This window comes from Populus euphratica, unplaced genomic scaffold (genome assembly GCF_000495115.2).
Source record: "Populus euphratica unplaced genomic scaffold, PopEup_1.0 scaffold353.1, whole genome shotgun sequence".
Taxonomy (NCBI): domain Eukaryota; kingdom Viridiplantae; phylum Streptophyta; class Magnoliopsida; order Malpighiales; family Salicaceae; genus Populus; species Populus euphratica.
The window spans coordinates 187,126-205,012 of record NW_011500244.1 but is presented as its reverse complement, the minus strand read 5'-3'; the positions used below and the strand labels follow the sequence as shown (position 1 = coordinate 205,012).

The 17,887-nt window shown below is 35.7% G+C and overlaps 1 protein-coding gene and 1 pseudogene across 4 annotated transcripts in view; one reads left to right on the top strand and one right to left on the bottom strand.

Annotated features, from left to right (window-relative positions):
- The first annotated feature begins 955 nt into the window (after positions 1–955).
- Positions 956–17,887, top strand: part of LOC105112626 (ribonuclease H2 subunit B) — a 42,015-nt gene continuing 25,083 nt past the window's right edge. Inside the window, exons 1-11 of one of the 4 annotated variants that reach the window (XM_011008383.1) lie at positions 956–1,301; positions 2,184–2,833; positions 3,004–3,057; positions 3,131–3,244; positions 3,808–3,884; positions 4,283–4,406; positions 4,874–4,938; positions 5,430–5,499; positions 6,178–6,253; positions 6,408–6,501; positions 7,016–7,397. In XM_011008383.1, the coding sequence (XP_011006685.1) occupies positions 1,018–1,301; positions 2,184–2,833; positions 3,004–3,057; positions 3,131–3,244; positions 3,808–3,884; positions 4,283–4,406; positions 4,874–4,938; positions 5,430–5,499; positions 6,178–6,253; positions 6,408–6,501; positions 7,016–7,135 (1,728 nt within the window). In that variant the 5' untranslated portion in view covers positions 956–1,017 and the 3' untranslated portion in view covers positions 7,136–7,397. Of the gene's footprint in view, positions 1,302–2,183; positions 2,834–3,003; positions 3,058–3,130; positions 3,245–3,807; positions 3,885–4,282; positions 4,407–4,873; positions 4,939–5,429; positions 5,500–6,177; positions 6,254–6,407; positions 6,502–7,015; positions 7,398–17,887 lie in introns of those variants that run through there. The other 3 variants (XR_839787.1, XM_011008385.1, XR_839788.1) reach the window with 3 other exon arrangements.
- Positions 7,592–17,570, bottom strand: LOC105112627 (protein arginine N-methyltransferase 1.5-like; annotated as a pseudogene).

Below are 17,887 nucleotides of genomic sequence, written 5' to 3'. Positions count from 1 at the left end.
TTTTAAACTAATATTTTAAACCTTAAAATAAAATCTAGTAAAATGTAACTGTACTTTTATAATTAAAAAAATAAGTATAGTACAAGCATGTTTTTCTATATAGTTACTGCTTAATTATGAAATTTAACCTATATTGAAAATACAATATGAATTAGAATTTAATCCAATTTTTAGAATTTCTTCTCTTTATTTTATATTTCGATACTCTTTTTTTCCTTTACTTAACAAATTTTAAGAAATTAATTATTAATTTTGACATTGAAAGTTGCAATTAAAACAAATTGAAGATAAAATATAAAAAAAACTTGGCAGTGCCGTGAGCTGTTTTAGTATATTTTATAATAATATAATATAATATAATGTATTGTAATTGTAATTATAATATAAGATGGTATGATTTGAAAATAATTAGATAATTTAATGTATGTTTGAAATTATGATAATTTTTATGATTGTAATTTGAAAAATATTAATTTAAAAAAAACTATAATTTGTAGCTTTTTTTAATTAAGAGTTCAATTGAGAATTTTTAATGAATTCCATATATATAAATATATGATATATATATTGATTAACAAAATATAGAAACGCAATTAAAAAAAAGGGGAACCTTAATTAAATTTTGTTAATTTAATTAAAATAGAAGAAAGGCCTGATAATTATTAGCATATAACATCAAGCTCCCAAAAGAAGGCCCATTGAGGTCTTAGGAAAAGCGGGTCGGGTTTAAATAGGGTTAGAAAACGGGTGGGATTCATCGGGAAGTTTCCGCTCCTCTGCACAACACACACGTAATAATTAGAAAGACTGTGTGTATGTAATTTAGAAAAACCCACTCCGCCCGCAACCAGCCAGCCAGAGCTGCTAAATATTATTGGTATTTAGTGTCATCGGCTGGGTCCCTTAAATATTATTGGTATTTAGTGTCATCGGCTGCTTCCTTTCTTTCCCCCCAAACCTAAACCATTCCTCTATTTCTCTCTTTTTAGGGTTTCATTGATTGAATTCAGATAGACGATGGAGGGATCAAATTCTTTGGACGATTCTCCATCGAGGCAAGCCCAAGCCCAAACCCGAAATCATAGCGGAGGAGATGCTCCTTCTAACCCGTCGCAACCGCAACCACAACCACAATCACAATCGCAGAGAGAAGGAGAGGAAGTAGATGAAACGAAGAAGGAAGAAGAGGAATTAATCGAGAAAGCGCAGAAACGGATTGATAAAATCACTTCTTCTCCTGATAATGCTAACCCTAATCATCTCCACGCTTTTTCCTCTCTTCTCGAAACTCAAGAGTCACTGTATGCATACCCCCCCTTTCCCTATTAATTTCTTTATTACATATTTTTGTTTTTATTTTCATCTCTAACTAATACTTATTTGTTTCTTTGCACTTGAAAACAATGCACAGAAAGCTTATCACTTCCTAATATTGCTGCCTGTATAGTATACCGCACACTGTATGCTAATAGGAGGAATTACTGATTTCAGAGGGTGGTGTAGATTTCTAGTTAGTTTGGTTTTTATCCCGGAGTGTAATTTTGATTCTTTTTCGTCTATTAGGATAACGTCATTATACTCTTATACTGGCACTATCATCCTTTATTCAGTTCTGGGCTTGATATTTTAATTTGAAATGCATATGGTATTCGAAAACATGAAAGATGTGCACAAATTATTGTATATGATTTTAGATAGCGTTTTCATGTCGATTGCTGTCAGTTCAAATACATTATCTGCAGTAGCATAACCAAATGAGGGTTCCCAATAAAAGGTCATATGAATCTTGTAGTTTCTTGCCATTGTTTCCTCTACAGCTGCTAATATCTTTTAGGTTGAAAGCCTGGTGGTGGTAACTTATAACAGGGAAACTCTTATTAAAGTGGTCATATTTTCATGACAGCAAGGATGGATCGTTATGATCAGAAAATATGGTTACATTACATAGCTGACAACATTACTAACACACTATCCACTTTTACAGCTGTCTGTGATTAGTATCTTCTGGGCCTCTTGAAAACATCATAGTATTTAAGGAAAATCTTAAAGTGGAAGAATGGGTTGGGATATACATTAAAAAAAAAAAATGGCATGAGCCTCTTATTTTGCACGCGACTGTCTGTTGACTTTGAAGTATTTGAAGTATAGGTCTTGTGTTCAAATCTTATCTTTGTGCTCTGCAGGATGCGGCAGCTTCCAGAGGCAACCCTTGAAAATAATATCAGGGCTGCAGATGAGAGATCTTTAGCTGATTTAGATGAAAGATCTTTAGAATCTGTTGGAGAAGATAATGATGACATAGATATTGATGGTGGGGAGAGACAGCATGGTCGAGACCTTTGTGATGTAAAAACAAAGTTTGCGGAACTTGATGAAAGTGGAAGAGATGACTTGTTGAGTCGCAGGCCTTCATGTGGGTGGACAAGACACAGAGGGAGGGGGAGGGTTAATGAAACAGCACTCGAGAATGAACAGGTTTCGACATCTCCAGATTCTGGTAGTCGATCAGGATCAGGACTAGGACGGAGTGCCAGAGATAGGAATTCAAAGAATATTTTAGATGTGAAGAAAGGACCAGATACAAGAAAGTTCCAGGGAAATATTCTTTCTGATGGTTTGGCTGTGGAAAGAGATGATAATGATGATTGCTTTCAGGGTTGCAGGATCGGAACCGAAGACATTTCTGATCTGGTGAAGAAAGCAGTTCAAGCTGCTGAAGCGGAAGCTAGGGGAGCAAATGCACCTGCAGGAGCCATCAAAGCTGCTGGTGATGCTGCTGCTGAAGATGGGTCTCGTCTTCTGATCGCACCTGCGCCTTCACCCACTGCAGGAGGTAATTATTTAATATTTGTACTACACTTTTGTTTCATACCACTCCCAAGTAATTGAATGCATTGATTTCTTCTCATGTGAATTTCATTTTTTGTTTAATAATATCACAGTGAGCTGAATTGATTTCAATGGGTTTTGCCTTCATTATATTTATATTACAAATTTTCTCAGGTGCTGCTGCTGGAATTAATGGATGCTTGTTATCGCTTCGACATCCAAAATCGGGTGTGTGTGTGTTCATCATTTGCTAGTTATAGTACCACTTCATAAGCACTTATCAAATTTCATCTTCTTTCAGGGAATGCAACAAACTATCTCCTTAGTCATGATAATGAGGGAGCAGTGCTTCAAGAACTTCACTGGTTCAAGCAATCATATACGTCTTGGTTTCTTGGCGATTATGTTTCTCAAGGTACATACATATATATACAGTTCTTTACTCGAAAATGCACAACCTTGCCTGCCTAATATTGCTTACTGGGTACATTACATGCATGATACAATATAGATTCTAGATATCACAATTTCCAGATACTGGACTGGGCTTAATGTTTATTCTTCATGCTTTAATTAAGGCATTGCATGTGCTTCATCTCTATATCTTTCCCATCCACACACTTCCACTCAACCTTTCCAAGGCTTGTGCTTCTCTTCATTCTGTTATTGGTCATTTTGTTATTGGTCAGATCATCAATGGAACTTACGAGTTTTTACAGAATCTTTCCTAGGTGGGTTCGGCTGTAGCCTAGCTTTGAACACCCATGTGCACTCACAAAATGAGCAAACTATATATATATATATATATATATATATATTGGAAAATCTCAACCACCATAGTTGATATTGTATATGAATTGGTTATTTAATAAAATAATAGTAAATGTTATTTCTTATTCATGATTCGAATGCTAACCGGTATCCTGACCTGCTTCGTGTTTGTTTCCTTGTTCCTTCATCTGTTCTTTCTTCATGCAGATGGCAGCCTTTACACTGCCACTCCTGTTGATCCTGTTTTCATTTTGTTGCCCATTTTTGAGGAAGCTAGAATGAAGGTAAATACAATTTTGTTATCTGGTTCTTGATCGCATAATTTGGATCAGAAGCAAGCTCTGTCTTCCATTTTTTCTTTGTTCCTAGTTAAAAAATTCTTTCAGGTTGATTATGATCTACTGATTGCATTTGAAGGAGGGGCATAGATTTACACAACTGTAGGAAACCTTTTGGTCCATTCTATGCATGTGGCCATGTTCTCTAACTTCTCGAGTAAATTAAATTGCAAACTACAATAATTGATGGGCATGGCAACCAGTTCTGGTTGGCTTTTCTTGGTTTCTATTCTGATTTTTCTGGAATATATGCATAAGAGTTAAGAATGTTTAATCATTTTTCCATGGCAGCATTGTCATTCTTCCACTTTATTTAAATAAAACTATTTTTTCCTCGTATGCAGAAGAGGGATGATCTAGGGAAGTTCAGGCAATTAGATGAGATAATATTCATCAATGACTATCCTGGGTATCAGCATCTAATGTCCATTGCAGAGAACTGTATGGGAGTAGTTTGTGAAATCAAAGGTCGTCTACTGCCTGTGTTTTTCTGGTGCGAATTCCAGTGACTAGTGTGCTGAAATATATAAAGTAAATCTTGTTATTTTATAGTACAAGGTTTGTTATTTTCATAAACAAGCCATATTACTATTCTGATCTGGTAGGACACCACTGAACTTTTATTAGTTGTTTATTCTTTCTTTTTCTTGTGGAATCCAATCAGGATTTCAGATTGATCTTTTGATCAGTTGACACAGAATGTTTTCTGAGGCTATATGCTTGACTAGATTTTGTTCCATTGAGGATGCACGCATGCCTGAGTAATTAGGTCTTATCATCCTGGAACTGATGGGTCCTAATTCCGATAATGTTTGCCATGGGCAATGTATGACAGCTATCAAGAATGATATTGTCTGCTTATAATACTGCGACTTTTGTCAAAATATTATCCAGGATATTAAATTTGTTTGATAACACTCGCTCTTCTTATTCAGAAATTGGATCTTCCAAGTTTTTTCGGCTGGATGATTCAAAGGTTTTAGCTTGGCTGTACTGCAAGGTCTGTCATTATCTGTTTAAACTGAATCTTACTACAGGGCTTTAGGCATGTCAAGAATTATCTTTCATCTCTATATGTTTGAGTAGCCATGCCTACTTAGGGCATAATTGGACTAATCAGCTACACCACGTAACTTGAATATATCTCTCGTGATTATTTGACTGCCAGTTACTTTCCTCTCTGATAATGTTAAGTGGCTTTAGGCATGTCAAGAATTATCTTTCATCTCTATATGTTTGAGTAGCCATGCCTACTTGGGGCACAATTGGACTAATCAGCTACACCACTTAACCTGAATATATCTCTCGTGATTATTTGACTGCCAGTTACTTTCCTCTCTGATAGTGTTATTGGAAAATAATATTGTGTGTTCCTGGAGTTGATTCCTATCAATTTAAGTGAAAATGCATATAGAGGGTCATAAAGAATTTTCTTTCACCTAAAATTGAGTTTTTTTCTTACTCTCTGATGTACAAGATCTGTACATACAGGTGCTCCAATTAAAAAAGGCTCTATGCTCATTGGACAAGAACTATGCTGCTCAAGATGAGAAATATACATGTATGTCCTTAACTAGAAATGATATATGACCTTTCTTTATTTGAATTCTCCTTCCTTGACATTAGTGAACACACACATACATAAATATGAAGCATGTACATAGTTCTACTCCTGAATTTGGGGGTGCTTTTTGGTGCAATTTTTTGTCCAATCTAAGATGGAGTTGTGAAATTTGCAAACTTGACACCAATTCCAAGACACCATAACTGGTAGTGTCAGGTCAAGCGTGGTTGGCTTTAAATAGGGTTGGGTATAGATTTTGTAAAAGTAATAATAATAAAAAAAAACAAGAGGGGGCTATGAGATTTTAAATATGAAACTAATCCTCCCAAGAAGCAATGTTAAACCAAAAAATGTATCTATCCACTTATATTTACAGTGGATGAGGAGATCATAACAAGCTTATAAAAAATAGTTGAATTTTAAGAATCAAAACTTTAAGCCAACATGCAATCAATGAAGCATCACTTATTTACACAATAAAAAAGAAATAAAATTAGGAAATAATATAACTGATAGATTTAGCATAATTAAATAAGACGAGAATGTAGAATTGCAGAAAAAAGGTTTTAGGATGGCTCAAGAAACTAATCTGGAGTGATATGTCGAATGAATTGTTCCTACACAATCCAGAGAAATCTTTGCTCGCCATTAACTTATCTCTTTTTACTGGTGCAGTAGCTGGAGCAGTTTCAATATTAGGGGAGTACGTGAAGGATGAGCCGTGGTTGATGCTTCTGTTAGATCATTTGAAGTATTTATTCAAATTTAATTTAAACTCTTATAGAGATATGATATGTTGTCTTTGTTCAATAAACGAGCTTAGCATAGAAAACAGTATGAAATCCTTATGTGAAATGGTTTCCTTTATCTGCCTGACCTGGTTAGTTTATGGGATTTGATTGCAGATTAAATTTACTCGAGGTAACTAGTAAAGTACCGGAAGCTGAAAATTTTCTGACCAATGCTGAACATAATCCAGTTTCTTCCAGTTTGTTACAGGTACAGATTATAGTGCATCAGATCCTTCTCTTGCGTAAAATAGCTAGCTGGTTGGACATATTTTTTTGCATATCTGGGACTGTTGCAGGCTGTCATACACTTTCCGACTGATATAATTCTCTTAATTTATTACTTCTTTGAAATTTTTTTTGATATGTTACAAGTTGAATGTGGAATCTGCCTAGGCCACCTTGTATATGTGTCATGATCAAAATATCCATTTACTTTTTGTCATGGTAAGCCCGGACTGAACATATATGTAAATTGTTTATTCTATTTGAGATTGAAAGTTCTTGGTTGGAAAAAAAAAAAATCATCAATGAGGGCATGATGATAGTAGAATTTCATGAATACTTGATGAGGATGAGCTATCCGTGTTGGAAAAGAGCGTTGACACAACATGGATTGGCAGGATAGCAGGTTATATAAAATGAGACATTAAGAAATGTCAGAACTTCATATCTAGGGTTCCCGCATGCTTTTAGACTGATTGTTGTGTTTTTTTGTCTGGCAGGAAAAAGGTAGGAGTGGAGATAAAACAAAGAGAAGTGGAAAGCAAGCTAAAAAGGCTAAGGTGGAGTCAGAATCAAGGAATATAAGAGAAATGTTTCGCAGAGCTTGCAGGAAAAGCTAAGCAGTAGTCTCTTATTAAAAGATTGAAACGAGATAAGATAGTGGATTCTGGTTTATTTAGTTTTTGGCTGTGACAAACCTCACCCATAGCGTGTGAGTGCATCGTCCCTGCGTCTCTTACTTCCAATGGTACTTCAACCTGTTGGCTCAGCTTTGCTTAGTTTGAAACCAGTCTGAATCTGGAATCTATTCTTTTTATATGTTATCATGCAACCTAACCGCCTGCACCAAAGCCCATTATGAGAAGCCAGTCTAATTATGTTCATTTGAGCTTCGAAAAATCTTGGAAACGACTGGCTATAACCAACTAAGAAAAAGGAGTTGAAATTACTGTGGGTGTTGAAATTAGTGTAGGTGTAGCTACGCATGTGACTCTTGAGGATTGCAAACAACTTTCAAGGATGATTATCCGTACGATATCAACTCACAAGAAAAGAATAATATTGAGCCCATGAGCAGGTGTCGTTAGTTTGTGTAGTTAATTAAAATGATCTGTGAAAACCTTCCCAATTATTATATGCTACATTTTGACACGGCCTGGTATATTCCATCCACATTTGCGTTAGGGCAGCACAATTAATTAAACGACGGACAACTCATCAGACTAACATCCTTCTTGTCCATGGTATTTCAAGGGATTTATTGCATTGCCCTTTCCCTTCATTACAATAAATACTCTTCCAGGACCACTGCTGTTTTGAATAGCTGATGAGTCGGGAGATGTCATGCACCATTCATACCAAACCTGCATCGTAACAAGTCATTTTCAACCCCACATTTCAAGAATGCGGGCATGCTTGAGCATCAACATGGATCTAGGTTTCACTGATGATTTTCTATGCATTATGTGATGTCAAGAAATTTAAAGAAGCTGTACATTAAATAGTTATGAAACCAATTATGTGTTTTACCTTCGAATAACCACAACAGCGCCAAAAATGTACTTCTAGAGGAGAACCCGGCTTCATGCAAACTGGTGTCCTAAGAGGGAAGAATATTGCAAACCTGGAATATAGGCAATCACCAGTTTACAGTCATATCCAGGGGCAAGTTGTTGTATTTTAGACCTCAACAGTTATCACGACCATAAAAATTAAGATAATTTATGCTGAGAAGAAATGAGAGAAAGGAAAGGAACATGAAATCATAATTGCAAGCAGCCAGAGAATGAACGCCCAATCCATATAAATTCACTGAACTCGTAAAATCAAGAAATTAAATGTTATACCAACTGAACATGTCTGGTGTCGCCATTGATGGTTCAATGCCAAGGTGAACATCTTTGTAAAGCTCGGCATCAAAATACCCAGCAAATCCTGCGCCCACAAAAATAAAAAATTCAAGGCTTTCGAAAAACGATACTCCAAATGCATTCAGCTGAGAAGGTTGCTGGTAACCTCTTTGTTGAAGAGAAGCAACTTTCTATCGGATGCCAGAGGATGACTGACCCTTAAATTCAGTGCTATAGTGGAGTTATATGATGGTCTACTGTTTAAATTTTTAAAGTTCAACTGCAACTGCCTGGCTGGTTCTATATCCATGAATTTTTTTTAACTAACCTCATGTTAATTCAATCTTTCCTCAAACTACTTGCACGAGATCTTCACACTATTAAGTAAAATGGAATCAACATTGCAATTAGGTATTTTCCTAAACAAATTTCTATGTCATTAATGCATGTGCCCACTCAAGTTTGTATCCGTGTGTCTTAACTTAGATAAACTTAGGCATAAATCAAAGGAAATTCAGGGTTCACATTCGATGTCCAATTTCTAACTTGACATGCACTTGAGGGTCTCAAGATCATACTCCAAATAAGATCAAATCAAATTAATAGGAGTAGAAGTCAAGCTTCCAGAAATGGTATCAGCTGATAACATTATCTAACAGTAAAACCTATATGCGCAAAATAGGAACTAGCCTTGGTTACAACATACCATGAACCATAGCTGATCCAATGTCACATGGTATCTCAAACGGCAACCTTTTGCAGCGTTGATTGCTTTTTTTGGTTGAGTAATCTGGATGGGTGAGCGTAAAGACCTGTACAGGGAAAGATTATACGAGTAGCTAAAAATGATTGATCTAAATGTTTTCTCAACTGAAAAAAGATCATAAAGACCAGTGCAGCAAACACATAATTTGCATGATTAATCATCGCCTAAGAATTCATTAAATGCTAAGAATCGTGAACCGATCAGATACAGGACCTACCATGCTAGCAGTGAGTTAGTCACAACAATTTCACAAAGCCATGGACCTAAACATGGGCCATATATCAATTAGCATGCTATGTTGAAAGTGCCTTGCTACATTATGCAGTTTGACAACATATGCAATCTCAAAGTGAACAAAATCTTTGTGCGACTTGACCTGCCCAAAAAAAAACACAATCCACTCACATGATTCCAATTGAAACAAGAAAAAAACAACGGATAAAAAAGATGCAAAGGTTGTACATCATTATATAGCTTGGCAGCTGTCACCGGTTGGATAAAGCTAGTGTAGCTGGAAAAGAAAACATAAGGAGGCGGAGGAAGAAGAAGAAGAAGAAGAACTAGTGAAGCATTACCCTTCACAGTTCAAATTTAAATTCCCAAAGTAGTTTTAAGGTTGGCTGCTAAAACAAGAATCTAAATATATTTCAAGGATCATTAATGTAGGATGTTTAAGGATGTAACTGTAAGGTATTTAACAGATACAAGGCATTGCTGTCAGAAAAAAGATCTGGCATAGACTAAGAATCCTGTCACATAATAGTCTGATTGAGACAAGCTCCTTGTTTTTGGCACAACTGATTACAAGGTTCTGGGAGAAAACCCCATGTATGTTCCCATGGCCAATTTACATTTGACACTTTAACTTGAGGATGATCCATTACAAAGGCTCACCGACAGAAAGCCCTTTTCTACACCGAACACATGTTCAACATTGTAATTCATCACAACATATTACAATCTTAGCTCTGGACATTTATGTAGATCCATGTGTGTCATTGTATGCTGCTCAATAAACTGATGATAACGTGTCAAGATAAACATAAAGAGAATGAGTTGGCATCAACGAGACCCATAAGGTTCCAGAGAGAGATCACTTATTCAAGCCAATAACTTCCAATTGTTTTATCCAACCGTCATATATGCTGAACATAGTCGCTGCACCATAACTCTGTACAATATAATAAAAGAATAGGCTTTAAAATAGTTCAACAATAAAGAAGATTTTACATATGATAATGGTATTGAGATTCCATCTTGCTTCAAGAACCTTTGAGCACCATCAAGGCATTCAGGTGATAGCTCATTGTCACCAAAAGAACCCAGTAATTCAATAACCTGGAGAGCAATCAGACAATGGCAAGTGCATGAGCTGTTAATCACTAGCATTCAGAAAAATACATCCCGCAGATTAACCACAAAATATAGTCACATATCAAGATATCAGCTTTCTCAGGAGCATCCCAGTAACGCATATCACAAGAAATTATGGTAACAATATCTTCCCATCCTTCTAGCTTAACCAAACTGACACGACTAAAAGATTGATGTCTTCTCCTAAGTGCAGGAGTGTCGAAATAATAAATAACCCGGCAAGACCGGGATCAAACCACAGAGAGGTTAATTGTACAAATTATAAACAACAATTATAAAACAACAATAACAACAACAACAACAACAACAGTAGTAGTAGTAGTAGTAGTAGTACTAATAATAATAATAATAAAGAAAGAGAAGAAGAAGAAGAAGATGATTATGAGAACTTAGAGATGAAATATTAATGTAAGGATTAAACAATAATAATAACAAATGTCAAGGTTAGAGGTTCCACTAATGGTATATCAAACAAGTATAGTATAAACTCTTATTATTCAATTGGAAACCACACACAAAGGAGGTTCCAATCATATTATAGATTGTTAACATGATTACATTAGTCATCTTATTCAATTAATGCTAATACTTGTAAATCTCATCAAGCATTCATGATTATAACTTATGTTAACAACAAATCAAGTTCTTTTCATAACTCAGGTGTCGGTTATACCATACATTATGGGCTATAAAAGTGCCAAGCATTTGTTGTACCAAGTGTTATACAACATAAATCAAGATTAGTCATTTAACAAGCAAAGTATTAAAGAGTGAACAAGATAACAAATATAAAACATGTTAGTATCAAACATTAAAGTCCATATTAAGTTTACATTATACTTATTCTTACACCATTAGTGTAACCTTTTCACCTTGACATAATTAACTTAGCTAGACATAATGAAAAAAAGAAAAATAGATAAACAAAATAAGAACATAAAAGCTAACTAAATAAAGGAAAGGAAATGAAAAGCATAAGCTTAATATTAATGAAAGCAAAGCATAAACATTACAAAAAATACAAAGAGAGAAAGGAAGAGCATGATCTTGATCTGGAAACCAAGATGCCTAAATGCATGGCAAATGCCTTTTTTTATAGGCCAAAATTGGGAACTATTGATTTGATGACTAATTGATAAGTGAGTGGCCAACTTTTGACTTGGTGACAATCCTTATCTTCTCTTATCTGCCCAAAACGTTATTGATAACGTCAAAACTGGAGCCAGTTGCAAACATGAAAGTTGTAGGCAATTGTCTCAGCTTTCTTGTATAAAAAATTCAGCTCATTTGGACTTCTAGAACTCCAGATATGGCCAAAATACCGAACAGTGCTCGGGCTGGAAGACAGATTCGGGCTTCTTTGTTGTTGCTACAATTTGGACTTGATAATGACCTTTTTAGATCTTGGACTCCATATGAAAGTTGTAGGCCTATGTCTTACCTTTCCATCCATATAAATTGGACCTAAATCTGAGATCTGTAGCTCCAGATATAACCCAATTACCGAACAGTGTTCCGGTTTGGATTGCACCGACATCTCTTCTCTAAGTTTAACCATCTCTTTATCCATGCAATTTAAGTTCTTCAAGTCATCAATCAATCCTTTCATTTATGTGATAGGCCTGCATTTAAAATGAACATTTACCACAAATTAAAGGTATCTTATATTATTAGATATATTATTATAAAACATGCTTTAGTTAAGGAGTTATTGATACTTCAAGATCAATCCTTTCATTTATGTGATAGACCTGCATTAAAAATAGACATTTACCACAAATTATAGGTATCTTATCTTATTAGATATATTATTATAAAATATATTTTAGTTAAGGAGTTATTGATACTTCAAATGCAAAATGATGATATAAAACCATGATAAAAATGCACTTTTAAGTACTAATCATAAACTCTGTTGCAACAAATACCATGTTATCTCTGAGATCCCAGACAGATAAATATAATAAACAACACAAATGTTACACTTGTCTGAGCAGTAATATAGATTGGATTTGTTGTTTGTTTCTTATGAGGAAAATTCATTTCCCAAGGAATCCTCTACAGACACATATGATGAATATCCAAGTTGATACCATACAAAATGCAGCAATAGTTTTCACATGTAAGCATGATACTTTTGGTAAGCAAAATCTGAGAAATAATAACTACCATCTGGAACTCACATGAAGTGCGACAACTGCTTTGGGATTTTTCTCCACGGCATAAACTTTCAGCTTATTTCCAGTTTCTTCAGCTGCCTATAAACAATTAAAGTGAAGGATGAAACATAGATATGAACAACCACAGGTTGCTAGTTGCAGAAGGCATAGGAAAAAACCTGCATTGATGCCCTCACAAGAGGTCCACGTCCTGCACCAACAACCATCAGTACCTAACCAAAATTTACAGATACATAAATCTCGTCAACTTAACATTGCATGTACATCATGTCTTATGTGGTATTAAATGTGGTGCAGCAGCATAAACACCAACAAAAGTAGAAGGGGGCTGTTAACCAAAATAGGATTTGAAAAGGCAAATGGTAGCTTACAGTGAATGCACTTGCTTCTTCATCAGGAACTCTGCCCAGCAAAGCTTTACTGATTGCCCTTTGGTACTACAAAAATACAAGCATGTTATATAAAATTATCACAATTGATAATCTGTAGATGGATACTAAAGTAAAGCTTTATCTTTGGCCCAATTATCAATTGCAGTACTATAACCCACATCAATCTCTAGTTTTTAATATCTGCAACAACAATCAATCCTGTATGGTAACGCTGTTGTTGCCCATGAAAGAAATCCAAATATGGTGAATATTTCATGTATGCATGTCTAACCATATGTATGAAAACAAACAGATGGACATTTAATTTTAGACATTCAATATTATGTTAATTTTAATCATACCTGGATATATTTCTTTGAGTCTTTCAAAAGTCTCGTATGTTTGGGCTTCTAGATTATCCATGAGATGCTGAATTACAGAAGCAAAAGAACCCAACTTATAATTACCTAAGGACAATGCAAGAAGTCACCAAAAGAGAGAACAATGCGAAGATTTCATTTTGAAAAAAATGTTTACATTCAGAAAGAATATTTAGATAAGACTAGATGCTGTTGCCGGGGATAGAAAAGCTCACCTGCAATGGAGACTGTAGGAAATCCCTATAACCAAGCTGGCATAAGAGATTAAAGAAGTCTAAAAAAAAAATAGCACAGGGAGAAAAGAAAGTAATCACCCCTTTTCTACCTAGGGAAATGATGTAGAATGTGGTGTGTTAAGAGTGTGTATGTGGAAGCACAGGAGAAAGCAAATTACTTCAAAACGTTCCTGCTCAGGAATGGGATCCATACTTTGGAAGAGATAACCAGCATAGTCCAAATATGGCCTGAGGGGATGTCTTTGCAGACCTATAGACAAAAGCACGCACCGTGGCTGTCTCCAATTGAAAAAGTTTAAGTGTTTATGCATGCACACATACAAAAGAGTGATTATTATATACGAAGAGAGAGGTGCAGGAAGCACATGCACAAAGAAAGAAGCATAAGAGTGGCAATTATACATATGAACACTGCTTAAAACATGGACAGTGAACCTTAGAGTAACTTACTATCACTGTTATTATCAAAATTATTAGCAGTATCTGAACTTGGCCTGGGAAAACTGTGTACAGGTTTGCCAGAAATAATAATCTGAAAAGATATTTTTGAGGACCATCGTTATTAAATTTGTATGCTGGTAATTATTTGTAATATCTGTGACCACTAAGAACAAATTAAGAGAGGAACATCGAACAATAGCATCAAAATATACTGGACTAAATGTCTGGGGAAGTTTCAGAGCTTAAGTTGCTCTTCTATAAACAAAACTGTATGTAGGTATCCCAATGCCAATCACCTTAGATAAATCATACCAGGTCATCCATTAGACCACAGTAAAGTATCTGAAACTCAATTCAGAGCATGGAAAATTGATGTATAAGAGTAAGAAATAACAAATTACTTGTGAAATATACTGAGTAAACGATTTGCGAGATACACTGCTATTCAGCACGGAGGAAAAATATTAAAACTTGAAAAAGACGGGAAAAAAATCATATAAGCAATGGAGTCGAGAAAATTTTCAACATATACCTGTATTGAATGGTAAAAGAACCCAGCAATCAGCTTCTGATAGCACTTTGACAGGCATGAATAACCCTGTCCATTTGTTAGGAAAGACTGGTAAATTAAAAATGGCACCATTTAAAACCCACATCATCATAGGAGCAGCATGCAATAAATCACATGGAAACCAAAATATACTCACATCCTTATTAATTATGGCTGCTGTAAGAGGTTCTCCAAACCAACGGCCAGGCGAGTTCACTGAAGGCAGGGAACTCCTAGAGAACATGTAATTCTTATCATAATCAGGTAAAGTTGGAGAAAAATATGGCAACCATTAAAACAATAATGCAAGAGAGATTAGAACTCACAAAATATCGAGTGCAATGAACAGCTGACTGTGATGTTCGCAGAGAAGACGAAATGCATTCCATAATTCCCAGGAATCAATCTGTGCATGGAAGAAGAAAAGGAAGTTGAGCAAAATAAAGTGTTCTTTTAAGTTTTCCGGAAAAATAATCCCCTCAGACTACATAGTATTCCATTAAAATTTATTTCAACTAAGCCATATCGTTAGACCCTGATTGCCATTATACAGCAGGAATGCAGACCATACAGGAAAGGTGCCATATGGGGAGAGGAGTCAAGAAGCTATGTTACAAAAAAAAAAAAGCATGCATATCCTACCATTTAGACTTGTAACGAATATTACAGATCTAACAAAATGAAAGACAAAGGCAAAATAAAAAGGGATGCCGCTTACAAAGCTAGTAGAGTTAGCATCCATAACATCATCATCATCAGTCTTCACCAGCGGAATCCTAAGCCACAACTTTAATAAATAAGTAATAAGAATTAAGACTGCAACAAAGAAAGAGAACAGAAAGGAAGAAAAAAAGTTATTGGGAAATAGATTTGGATTACGAAAGGTACCTGCATTTTGTTTAGGCCCAGCAAAATCTGATTTACACACCTAGCATAATTAGCACAGGATGCACCCTTGGGAGAAGGAAGAATGCATGCCTGCAGCAGACAATGAAAGCTTTAACACCATAGGCTCTTAAAAATGGCTTTTCTGAAAGAACTATATCTAGAACACGGGAAATCACCACAACACAAACAGTAAAGATGAATGAACACCGGGAATATATTGCACAAGGGGGTAAATCAGAAGAGGGCGACAGCTTGTGCCTTTTATTTACTTTAGGACAGACCAAAGTGGAAAGAAGACAGCCATTGAAGGTGTTGAACAAAAAAAGTTATCAGCATACAGAATTTGTCTTGTACAAACTAATTCCTGTATGCTGATGCACCTCCAATGACTGCCATCGTATTGACAAGAAACAGGAAAGGGTTTGCTTATAGTAAAAGTTTTTGGTTTCTCGACCACTTGTCAGGCTATATGGAGTTCATGGCAATTGAAATACATTGCAACTTTGAAAGAATGAAGTAAAGAAGCAGTTTAAATTTCAGGATTGAAAATCACCTGTATAGAGAGATGATTAGCCCAAGCTATTTCTTGCTTCAATGTGGTTTCGGAATCCATCCGAAGAGTTTCATCCACCGAATCCAAGTCAATCCAAGAAGTAATTTTTCCTGAGAAAAATCAAGAATGGAGCACATGAGAGAGAGAGTTAGAAGGGAAGCATGTAAAAATGTGGGGCAGAAGAGTTTATACCAACAACATGACTGCTCCGCTGAGAGGGACTCGAAACTAGGTCTGATGCAGCAAATGGAAGAACCCCGTCTTTTTCCAACAAGCTGGGCCGATATGAGGGATTCATCTGTGCCAGGTACCAGGTTGCATAGATATGATCACAGTCACAATTATTATTAACATGCAATACTTAAGAAAACATAGATAGATCAAATAGAAGAATTTGGAGTTAGAATGGTAAATTCACTATATAAAAATAAAATAAAAGGGCAGAAGATGTTGTGTCGGCAGCCTGGCCAAGAAATAGAAGTGGCAATAAGAAGAATGCTGCCTGCAAGCATGGAAAAGAGCAAAGAGCGGAAGGGAAGGCCGCCAAAGATCAATGTAGGTGAGCCTACTACCATTCACACAAATAACATGTGAAAGGCTAACTAGCCACCAGAAATCAAATCAGGTCAAATTAGATGTTATTAAACACAAGAAAAGGACGAACCAGAGGAGCGACAACGAAGTCGAAGGCGCCGGTAGAGAGATTAAAATTGAGAAGCTGAGGCACGTTATCGTTGAACTCTGTCTCCGCTCCGCAGTATCGAGATTGACTCTTTTCAAATCCTGCTGTTTCACCCAGCGGTATTTTGCCTCCTCGTCTCCTCCACCTGCTCTTCACTAGTACAGCTACTGCCACGGAGTAGGGAGTAGCTTTTTTGTATTGCAGCTGCGGACCAAAACGAAGGAGACACTTTATTTATTAGTTAGGGGCTCTAGACTGGTGGTAGGGTTTTGTAGATTTTTCATTTCAATGAAGCTGCGAACCGGAAAGGAAAGCAGCCACCAGTACCTGCATCACCGCCACCAGTACCTGCATCACCATCACCAGAGTTTTATTTCTATTTTTTATTATTATAATAGTAGATGATTAGACTCGTTGGGCCATCCAGCCCAGCTTCTTTCCTTCCGTCTCCACTCCACTCTCCATCCTGTGCTCCAGCTATTTATTAGCAATTAAATAATCAGTATTCAATCAGGTTAATAAATTCTTAAGGGGCAAGGCGAATGCATCTTTCATCCTACCTTCGCGCAAACCTATCCATTCTCTCCTCTTCCCACTTCAACAAATAACACGTCATATATAATGGTCTACATCCAGGCGACCGACAACTCATCAGACTGACATCCTTCCTTTCCATGGTATTTCAAGGGATTTATTGCATTGCCCCTTCCTTCATGGCATTAAATACTCTTCCAGGAGAACTGAGGAACAGGCTAGAGACCAACCCAGAATGAACGACCATTGCTCTTGTATGGTGTGGCAGGCCTAACTTTGATACCTTTGTTTTTTTTGTGAAAAAAAAATGTTTTTTCTATATTTTAAAATTAATGATTTTTTTATTGTCTCTTCTCTAAATTCTTTTAATTTATATTTAAATTAATATCATTTTCTCTATTTTTTTTTTTTGAAGAACCTCTTCTTCATTTAATTTTTAAAAGCTTTTTCTGATTTAACTATATATTATTTAACATTTTTCAAAATAAAAAAATATTTTTAAAAAATATTTCTAATAAATACAATATTTTATGATATTTTTTTTTATTTTATTAAATCAATTTAATT